The following is an 11,600-nucleotide window of genomic DNA, read 5'->3' as shown; positions in this document are numbered from 1 at the left end:
AGGAATCTTAAAAAAATTGGGCCTTTATTGTACATTTTCATCTTCTACTTGAGAATGCTTGGTCAAATTTTGGTGGAGCTGTAAATAATTTAGATTAGTGACTGCGTGAAAGGTGAACTTGCGATACTCAGGTGAGCGCTAGACCCGCGGGTCTCTTGTTCAAGATAGAATATTTTGTCCGTTTTCCTGATGAAGTGAGGCTTTCAGTGGTGATTTATGTAAATCAAATCAATGCAGCACGCAAAGTATGAGTGCATGGGGTGAGGGAATAGAAATCACATACATTTAAAGAGAAATATTTTCATGCAGTTTTCATTGTTTGATAATCACTCGAGTGTTGTTAAACTCATTGTAAACTTCACTTGTCTTTCAGGCTGTAAAATTTGGTTCAGCAGCATCACAGAAGGTAAGAGATAACTGTCATCGTCTTGCATTTGGTGAATCAATAAAGACATTTTCTGTAGCTATTACAGAGAAGTTCAGCTAAAGAATAAAAGTAAAAGCGGGATTATAGATTCCAAATAAAGACAGACAAGCTGATGAGTCCCTTGCCTATTGGATCAACCCAAGGTGTACACAATTGTGATGTCAAATAAACCGTGTGGCCCGAAGCCACTTAAATCAATGTCAGACCACCTAATTTTCAAAAAGGTTATCTTTCGGTGATCCGGTCAGGCACTTTAACTGCAACATGTATTGTTTCTGTTTATTTAGGGCCACTACAGTTCTTTCTCGGGCCACCAAAATGTCAGATTTCAAGGTTTTAGTAGCCCGAATGGGTCACCACATAAAACAGTTAGTGTCAAGCCCTCCATGTTTGTATGTATGTATGTCTATATCTATCAATCCATCCATCTGTTATCTGTGTCAATCTCATTCCTGTTTCCTGCCACCCAATCTTTTTCACCATGTAATGTGTCTTCTTTGCCTTAACTCCAGACACATGAGTACGCATCCAAAGTTAATGACTCCGTGATCAAACCAACCAAAGAGAAGGTGAATGAGGGACGACTTTTCAGTGATATATCAGCGGGAACCAAGAGTATAGCATCGAAGGTAGTGCAAGCTTCTTGTCTATTCTGTAATACAAAACTATGTAAAGAAATTATTATGGTCAAATTTTCATAATCTCGTAAGCACATGTCTTGAAAGTAGTATGACAAAAACAAAAATGATATGAAATTCAGTTACTCTGAAATGGATATAAATACCTTACATCGTATTGTTCTTTAAAATGTCAATAGCACCAAATGTTTAGCCCCTATGAAAAGACACACAAAAAAGTACAATTCTATAGTTCATAAGTAGATCATTACATGAATCTTGTGATGACTTTACTCTGAAATGAATAGACACACAGCCACCTTTCAGACATAATTCCTACTAAAAATGCTGATATACAATTGTGCCTTGTATGACTGTGACTATTTTCATTACTTGTTGCCAGGTTGCCGTTAATACTCAGAAAGGTTGGAACGACTTCACCAAGATGTTCTCCGATAACCCTTCCCTTGATGGAGAGTCCAATAAACCCACCACCGACACACCACTGATGGGTGACCCTATCGCCAAACAGCAGCGGGAAAAGCTCAGGTGAGGGGGTGATTTTAGAAAGGGAAAGGGTAATTATAGGAATACCTGATGCTTTCATGGCATGTGTTTGTACATTTATCGCTGCATTTGCATCTCTATATGCTCTAAGGAGGAAAAAAGAATGGCTGAACATTGCTATCAAATGCAGACATACATCATCCAAAATGCTTTTTGAATAAATATGTTTTCAGGACTGTTTTAAATTAGGGTGTGGTTGATGAATCCTTCAAACAATATGGGGTAGCACTCCAAAGTTTAATAAGGGGCAGCTGGAGCTCGAGATCACTCTTTATAAAACTTGGTCTGAGTAACAAGACCGTGCAAACGATCTTTCTGAGCTGATCTGAGATTGTGGGAGGGTTCATACTTCACTAGAAAGACTCAATGAGGTATTCTGGAGCCATTGAAAAGGTGACGCTGGTATGTCAGATGTAGTACTTTAGAACTTTATGTGTAACGTGACTGGGAGGCCATGTAATCATTTCAAGACCAGGGCTGTGTAAAAGTGTTTCTTAGTGCAGGTAATCAATTGTGCCACAGAGTTCTAAATTACCTGTAGTTTGGGTCTAGGGCAATTACCCCCTGGGCAATTACCCAAGATCCTTCCCTTCTCAATCCTAACCCTCACCTAAACTCTAATCCTAAACCTAACCCTAACCCTAATCTTTACTCTAACCTTATCACTAACCAGTATTTAATTGCCGGGGGGTAATTGTTGGGAGGGGGGGGGGGGGGGGGAGTACAATGTATTTGCTCTGATACGTGTAGTTTTTATATTTAGCTGGGAATGTGACACATCAGAGAGTAAACTATTAAATGAAGTCAGGTGCATTGATGGAATAATGATGATAGTAAGATGATGAGATGAAGGGTAGGGGAAGAAAAAAAGTGATGACGGTGGTTTGAGGAGGATGAGATTAACCAGGGCTCCACACTAACTTTTATTTTTGGTGGCCCAAAGGCAAACATTCGACCTTTTTTGGTGGCCCGATCAGGCCACCAAATTCTTCATTTCTGAATTTTGGCGGCCCGACTTGCGTTTTTGGTGGCCCCGGGCCACCGTTAGTGTCGAGCCCTGGATTAACAAAATTCAGATGGAAACTGGAAGATAGAGAAGAGTGAGAGATACCAGAAGAGACAGCAAAGAAGAGAAAACAAAACTCGTTGGAACAGAAAGTAGGAGCAAAGGGATTGGAGGAAGAGGAGGGCTAGAAAAATTAGGAAAATAATGATAAAAGGGAAGAAAGTGCAAAACAAGATATCAGGGAGCTTTAGATTTGACGCGCGGACGTTCAAAGGAAAAAAACATGTTCTGAGCTTGCGCAGTAGCGCGCGTAAAGTCAATCTATTTTTAGCTTGCGTCGCCTGAGTTTTTCACTACGCGTGCTGGGCTATTTTCACGTCTGCACAGTTTGCGACGTAGAGAGCTTCTTCATGCACTGATCATATGGGGGCGCGATTTTATTTTTTATACGCTGCGTCCCAGCGTAATCTAAAGCTACTTTTCCACACGACGCAGGGAGAGAAAAACGTCCAGCGCAAGCGTCGGCTCAAACGTCCGCCCGTCAAAATCTAAAGCTCCCTGTTGGTGAGAAGAGAGAAAGCAAATTAAGATCCCCTTGTTACCAAACCAAAATATTTTATACCTGTCAGACTATAAATAGCAAAATCAATCTGCACTCAGATTTGAGTTTTTGATATCTTGTAATCTCACACATAATGCTCTTATGTATTTCTTCTTCTGTAATACTGATTTTCATGTCAACATGTGGCATAAAGTTACTTTTTTGTACAAGGTACATACATACTACAGACAGACAAAACCAGGGTGTTTCACTGCATTGAGGAGGCATGATAGAGGACAAATATGTCAGAATGTTGCTCTTTCATATTTGCAGTACATACACCAAACATTTACATCATAAGCATTGTTCCATGTTTAGAGTAGAAAGTTGTTGAGTATTTGTGTTCTTCAAATATGGGAGTAGTCTGACCATTGTCATAACAGTGGCCAAATCTCTGGACAAAGGAGGATTGGGGATCCTTAAAGCGCAAGTCCACGCCATGCCTGATTTGACTGTGATAAATACAGTTTATCAGATGAACAGAGTGATGGATTTTATTCCAAAATAAGACACCAAAATAAGAAGGTACCAGGCTTTTTAAGTTTTATGTGCTTTTATTGAATAGTAATATCAGTCACAAACACACCAACAAATAAAAGAGGTGGCATCAGACTGCCTTGTAAAACAAATCCCCTAATTGCTTTATCGACAAAACATATTCAAATTCTTATATTTTGACGATTATGTCTTTGATTACATCTCATGTCAGGCCTGATTTCAATGAAGTCCCTACCATTCTCACTGTTTAATTTTCTTCTAGTCAGTATTTAAAAAGTCAAATTCATTGGGCTTGCACTTTGATGGTCCTCCTCCACGTTTGAGGGATTTGTGTAAAGTTTCTGTTCTAGTACTGTAGATTCATATAGTAGATGATAGGTGGTAATTTTGTACACATTAGTATTGTACTTGTTAGTGCAAATAGTGGGTATTTGCCTGTGTTGACAATGTACTGTAGTATGCTATTTCTGTTTAATAACAGCATAAGCAATAAGGAGCACAAATTTCCAGCAAAGTTAAATTCACACAAAGACAATTTAATCAGCAAGTCATAAGAATCGTCAATCAGCAAATTTCAATCCTTCAGAAGTAGACATTCAGTGTGTATTTGAATCGAGGTGAATGCGGTTAAATTAGCATATATTGCATTATGTCATCAGCTTAATGATGCTTTCCAAGTACTGTGACTTTAAATACTGGTGAATTTCTCAGTGTGGCTCAATCCCTGCCAGTTTTTTTAACCCTTTCCCCGCAAAATTCTCCAATAATCATAGACTTTGAATATAGCCCACATGCTTCCAGCAGGGAGGGGGGTAGCATGAAATCCCCTGCAGTCTCATTTTTCAACCTGGCAAAATGTGACAGAAAGATTACTGTGATTACCTGGGATCTGAAACCATAGCAGACAATATGATTATGAATCATAAAGGCCAGACCACAGCACCTCCTAAGGTGTGGTCTTTATAAAATAACTTTAACCACATTTCTGCAAGTGATATCAGTGTAAGGAATTAATTCCTAACCTCACTGTTAACTCCCATGTTGTCCAAACTGTTTACAGCTCCTTGACATTAGCAGTGTAGTGATAGCATACTACAGTCATGCATGCTTTGTGTTTCTACATTTTTATATACGAAGAGTTTGTTTGCAAAAACCGATAAGTCCATATTTGTCAAATGGAGATATTTGTGATTAAAGGTCAAGAAAAATTAAGAGAATAATAAGAAAATTTTTGCTTCTTTTGACCATAAATTCAAAAATGTACCTTTATATGTAGTGACCAATATATCATTTAAAAGGGATTATTTTGTACTTTATGACAGAGACCGTACTTCAAAATCTTCAAAAATGGACTTATCGGTTTTTGCAAACAAACTCTTCATATGTACTATCTTATGTTTTATTGGGCTGATCCCTCCTTTTTGCAAATGTTATATCATAAAAGTGATCTCAGATATCAGACCAAGCAAAAGAGGGATATGCACATCACTTCATAGCATTTAGATTATTTTCACCCATTGAGGACGGGCTGATTTTGCTACAACACACACTTCTCATAGACACCTGCTCAAGTATACTCAAACTCATCTTCAATGGGTTAAAATCAAGTCAAAGCAGGAAAGCATGTTACATGTGCAGGGTTTTAAAGTCATCAGTTTCACTTGAGAAGCTCTGCCCTGTTTTCTAGGGAAGGCAGTTAAATTAACGTTGTTTTACATGTACAGTACCCGGAACTTCTACATCAGCATGTTATTGTGCTTGTATGTAGTGGTAGCATCACAAGGAAGCTTTACCTGGGTATGATGTAAAGATATTGGAGGTCATATTGAACCATGTGAATTGCCAATTAGGTTATGCAGTGATGTTTAATGGTGATTGCCATGAGGGTAGTTATGTCTTTTTGCCATTGGCTACCAAGTGTTATTTTAGCTGCATGAAACGCATGATCATACAGAGGAATTTTTGCCTAGAATTATCTATGTGCATTGTACAATATGTTACAGTAAATTCATATGTTTGTATGGTGGAGATTCTTCTAGAGGGACAAAAAATGGTTCTTGTTTGCTCACTAATCTAATTTTAACAAATTAACTAGTCATTGAAGTAGTATGATTTAAATTGTAGAAACAAATCAACCCAAACCCTAATATACATAGTGTACTAGGAAATTCACATACTTATTGCTTGCTGTTATTTGCATTGAAGCTCCATACTGAATGCTTTCAAAGCTTTACATGCACTAAACCTTTTACTATGGTATGTTCACTGCACACAGATACTTTAAAGGGATGGTACAGTATTGGTGGAGATGAGAATTGGGCTTTTGACTTTTTTGCGAGATACCAAGAAAACACTTTTGATATAGTACAGAGCATACCATTTTAAGAGGAATTCAAAGGTTATTTGATGGAAATTGGGTTTGGAATGACTGAAACATCCAAAAACAAAGTAAAACAAAGCGATCGTAGTGAAAAGTGTGGGTCCCACACTTTATTACAATCGTTCTTTTTGGATATCTCAGCCATTTCAAAACCAATTTTCATCAAATAAACGTTGAATTCTTCAAAGAATTACATGCTCTTTCATATTTCATAAGAGGTTTGTCATTATCTTACTAAAAATGTTAGAAACCTTAAATTAGATCTCAACCAAAACTGTACAATCCCTTTAACACTATGTACTGTAGTTTACATTCTTTTATATATATATCATACATAGCAGATGGTGACAGACTCATCTTTCATGCTCTCATGGTATTCAGCCATTAATTCTGTGGTCATGTTAAGAGGAATAGTCACTGTGCATTTCATTGTACCATTGCATCTAGTAATTGTGCATTTTCAGATTTGCATGATGTGTAGTGGTGTACAGTGTAGGTTTTGCTGGCACATTGCGTGTGGATTAATGGTGGTAGATAAACAGGGGATTAGCCTCATTACCCCTCCCAATGTTTCCCCTGATGTCACCCCCCTTTCAGCAAATCCTCCTTAATTCCTTCAAAACTTCATTAACTGCATTCCCCTGCAATTATCAAACTTGCTGAACAAGGCAAAAAGCAGGGGGAAAAAAGACAGATAACTGAATTAATTAAATGAATAGAACTTGTCGGACTGACTGATATTTGTATAGTCTCCTACTGTATATAAAAGACAAGCAGTCATTGACTGCAAAACTCCATCAAATTTCAAGAAATATATCTGTCAGTTGACAAATGGATGTTTAAAATCCTTTAAAGAAATGGAAATTGATTCAAAGTTGATGCTCACTGCACACAAAACATAGAAATAATATTTCCCCCCCATCAAGTACTTCTGTACAGCTGTAGTTTCTCCCTCTGACTGTAGTCCCACTTATTGTGTCAGATGTAGGCATGCCCTAGATTAGTGCATTCATGTGGTCATGCATCATTCATTCAGTAACCTAATTGTGCTTCAATGTACTCTCTTTGTTTATCTCTCCCATCATATCCCCACCCCCTCCCCCTCCTTGTTGTGTATTCACTGTCTGTATTTTGTTTTTGTGTTTTTTGTGACTGTGGTCTGACGTTCATGTCTCTCATTACTCATGTTCCATATGTATACTGCAAACAAAACTCATACATTACATTCTTTATTCCAATATCTGCATATCCTAAATACTTCATTATTGTCATATCCATAACATATTTCATTTGACATAAACACGCAACTTCGATAATTGCCATCACACATGTTATCCTGTTACCATTCAATTTGTAATTATATCTCGCAACAATTGACACTCCTTAATCATTCTTTTAAAATGGGACCTAATGGCATTCAATGCAAAACTTGTGTCCTATGCCATGATGCTAAACCAATTAATATTGCTCAAAAATATCATATGCCATACCTTCTCACACTTGTAATAATCAAACAAAACACATACATTGCTTCTACATCAATAAAAACTAACCTGCTGAACAATAATGACTTTCTGAATTGGTATCACATTGCTTTATGAAATCATATTCACATGCTGTATGCATGACTGGCAAAATTATTTTTTGATTATGCTCTTCACCAAAAACCATGTAATTTTTATATTAAAATACCTGATATTGTAATAAATTGATTCATGATTTTCAAATTGTAATGATTTTGAAATTACACTTATTTTATGACTGACTAAAACATGTCTGACCTAATACCTGACCAAATTCTCCTCAAACCTTGTCCAAATTCATTGCCGCTGCAATTATCAAATACATATTGATTATTTAATCTAAAATAAATGATACTGCTTCACAAATTACTAATGCTGGGATTCCATGTATTACTGAAACTATGCTTCACGGGTTTAACTGGTGCACATTGTCTGGCATCAACTCAAATACTAAATTATTTTCAAATCTTTTCTGTTGAACAAATATGACATTTCCTATCATGTTCGCTATGGACAACTCCCACGCTCTCAAAACATATTAATATCTGCGAAATGATGCTGTCTGTATGTCGATTAAAAACAAAAACTTAACAAACACAATGAAACCAATCAAGAAATATGGATCCAGACCAGAGCGATACTCCTTTACTGCATGATGTACCCACGCCTCCCAGGTCCCCGGAGGGCGAATCCGACGACTGGGGGTGGGGTGTGGATGACGGATGGGCAGAGACGAATCAAGAACAATTGGAGCCAACACCGGAAGAGGACGGCTGGGGGTCGTGGGGAAATGAAGGAGAGAGCGCCCTCATTGACTTTGGAGATGCGTAAGTTGTAAAGTACCACCAAGGGTAGCTGTTCTTTGCTGTAGCGCCCTCAAGGTCTCATGCAGGAAAGGTTTTCCCATTATGTTGGAAGAACGAATTGTGTGTTGCAGCAAATTTCAGGTCAGGTCATTAGATGAGATAGAATCCACTACTCCGATTTAAAAATCCGGGGGGGGGGGGGGGGGGGGGGGGGGGTCTTTTTTCTGAATTTACTATCAGTTAATCATTCCTTATTTATTGATGCTGATTTGGATGTGGGAATGTTGGCAGACCTGCATTTGCTACATCTTTTAATAGTCAAAGATTTGCAATGCTCTCATAAAAATTGACCATAAAAGCATGAAGCATTTCATAAAGCATTTTCTCCTAAAGCACTTGTCAAGTTCAAGCAACCCCGAGTCATGAAACTGCCTTTCATTCTGTTAACTGCAGTCGGTGTGTTTAATTCAGTAATCATTCCAAATTCAAAGCAAGCTTATGAGACAGCAAGACATTGTATGACAATGAAATATGTGTCAAGAAATCTTGAAAGTATTTTGTCATACAGGAGAAGTTATTATCATTAGCTAAAAATGTACAATGACATTGTATGGCAAGGGTCTACAATGTTGAGATAATATGGGGAATACATGTATGTACATGTATGGTGGTCCTGTGTGTGTTCATCTATTTATTGTATCAATCAAAACTCATATTACTGTAAAAGTGGAAATTTTCGCAATGTTGCAATTTTTCGCGCATTTCGCGCTACCAGAAGCTGGGGCGAAAATAAAAGCACGCAAGTATTTTTGCTTGCCATATGTTTCAGTAGTTGATGTCTTGATTTCGCAGAATTAAAAACACACAAAACTCTTCTTAACCAGCGGCGCGCAAAAAATTAGTCACATGAAAATATCTACTTTTACAGTATTGTGCCTGTGTGTCCTCGCAAATTCAAATCAGAGTACAGAATATTTTTTTCTCAAGAGAACACAGCCTTGTTGTAGTATAATGTGTCAGGTGTAAATATACTGTACCTGTGAGTTCAGTTGTAGGAGGAATGGGTCATGGTAATTACTGTCAAGCAGAAGTCACTAATGACATGATCTACACAAACTGAATATTGTTGTGCTTACATTGATATTTTTGATATATCAATCCATTCTTGAGGATTTTTAATTCATGGAATTGGAAGAGATTTTTCTTCTTCTGAAGTGCTAGGAGATTATAGAGGTGCAGTGTATTTTAATTCCTGTTTACCTTTGGGAGCAGTGATTAAAAGAAAAAAAAAAATGTTCAAGGTATCACTTTTGATGCATATGTGTAAGTCAGTTGTATCACAAAACATCCAACCAAATAGAATTTTTGCAATAAAGCCTAAAATATAAGGAGATATCACTATTTTTCTCATTAAACCATAATGGTGGACGGTTTAGTCTGGAAACATTTTTGTTAAAGAATTGTTCACATTTTGTATACAATGTAGTTTATCAAACAATACTTGAAATCAATTTTACCTATATTCAAATTTTTACATTGGTTGTTTCTTTCCCTAACTCACATCTTAGAACTATTTTGAAGCACTAATACTGGGTTTGTGTTTCATCTGCAAATGGTAAATTATGCCGTTTACCCATTGAAGACGGACAGATTTTTCTGCAACATATATTTCCCGTAGACACTTGCCTGAGTATACTCAGGACTCATCCTCAGCAAGTTAAAAAAAGGTCCCTTTATCATCAGTCCCTAGATTGTAACTTTTCCTCTGTTCATAATTCATTTCAGTGAGCCATCAAAAGACAGTACCAGTGGTGGGCAGTCCAAATCAACCAGCAAGTCCTCATCAAGTAAGACGTCAAGTAAATCATCAAGGAAGGCGCCAACGTCCGGCAAAGCAGCCGTGGTGAACAGCGGGCAAGCCCATCTTGTCTCTGGAGGAAACGTGGGACGATGCGGGAGGTTGGGACGATGATGCCTGGAATGAGGTGGAGACGGAATTAAGGAGTAAAAAGGATTGATTGCACAATGGACACGTCGGTTTCCTCGTTCTCTCCATCCCTTCCTCACTGTGGTAGAAAAGGAACTGGGAAAAAGGACAAGCTTCGTGAAGATGGTGCAGCTAAAACTGTAAATTGCGGCTTTGTTAGTCTAATCCCTCTTTGTGTGATGACCCTTGGTCTCATCCCACGTGTTCTAATCCTGTGTAGACCTGGGGGGTGTTTCATAAAGCTGTTCTTAAAGTTACGATCAACTTAAGAACGACTGGAACACGTTCTGATGTGCTATCCTTACCAGAAAATCAATAATTCAGCACAAGAACTGATCACCTGGCGTTTTTAAGTCGTTCGTAACTTTCAGAACAGGTTTATGAAACGCCCCCCAGAAGGGTTTGACTGTATTGGTGTAAGACAATATTGGGATTTGACAACTTGTATTGGACTGAGTGACTATTAGCCATCAAGATCTGACCTGGCAACCACGAGTCTGTATAGGCCCCCTGTATACAAAGGCCACCTTTGACGTTTCCCTATAGCAGTCATATACAGGCTGGACTGTAAAATCAATCAGGAGCATGTCAATGGAAGCTATGAGCTTGCTCATGCATTGGTTACTATTTATTCTCTGCCAGTATTGGTAAAGCGGACAAACTCTAACCCACAGGGATGTGAGACCGGTGCTGATGTAGAACTACAGTAAGGTCACCCTCAGCCAGGTGGAGAAATAGCTTAAGTTGAAGAAATAATTATTCAACCCCAGAGGGATATAAATGATCCCTGTTCATTCTATGTAGATAGATTGACTGTATTAGGTAAAGAAATATGTTTTGTTTTGTTTTGTTTTGTTTTGTTTTGTTTTGTTTTGTTTTGTCTGTTAGTATTCTTTTCAAAGTTTCATAAGGTGTGTTAGAATCAAATGTAGAAACGAAGAAGACCATAGTGACAGTGAGATTCATATTGTAAGTTCCCTGCTGCTCAGTTTCCAATGTTACATTTAGTACTCTTGGCATATGAAAGCAATCCCAAATCCATTCACTGTGTCAGTATATATTTATGTCACTACCCCCTAATTCAGTGAATCTCCCAAGTAGAGTGTAATGTCACATTAATGAAGTTTTGCCACATAGGTGTCATAAATTTGACAGGCTATTTGGAACATGGCCAGATATCCAATCATA

The 11,600-nt window shown here is 37.8% G+C and overlaps 1 protein-coding gene across 2 annotated transcripts in view; it reads left to right on the top strand.

The window, feature by feature from the left end:
- Window positions 1-10,743, top strand: part of LOC139716095 (ADP-ribosylation factor GTPase-activating protein 1-like) — a 22,075-nt gene extending 11,332 nt beyond the window's left edge. Inside the window, exons 8-12 of one of the 2 annotated variants that reach the window (XM_071627651.1) lie at window positions 374-406; window positions 940-1,056; window positions 1,448-1,593; window positions 8,294-8,446; window positions 10,211-10,743. In XM_071627651.1, the coding sequence (XP_071483752.1) occupies window positions 374-406; window positions 940-1,056; window positions 1,448-1,593; window positions 8,294-8,446; window positions 10,211-10,397 (636 nt within the window). In that variant the 3' untranslated portion in view covers window positions 10,398-10,743. The remainder of the gene's footprint in view (window positions 1-373; window positions 407-939; window positions 1,057-1,447; window positions 1,594-8,293; window positions 8,447-10,210) is intronic. The other variant, XM_071627652.1, reaches the window with a different exon arrangement.
- Window positions 10,744-11,600: the final 857 nt, after the last annotated feature.

The sequence above is a fragment of the Diadema antillarum genome, unplaced genomic scaffold, assembly GCF_040938485.1.
Source record: "Diadema antillarum isolate AM-2024a unplaced genomic scaffold, OU_Dant_1.0 scf00000061, whole genome shotgun sequence".
Taxonomy (NCBI): domain Eukaryota; kingdom Metazoa; phylum Echinodermata; class Echinoidea; order Diadematoida; family Diadematidae; genus Diadema; species Diadema antillarum.
Note: the sequence above shows the minus strand (reverse complement) of the source record. Positions and strands in the feature narration are given on the sequence as shown.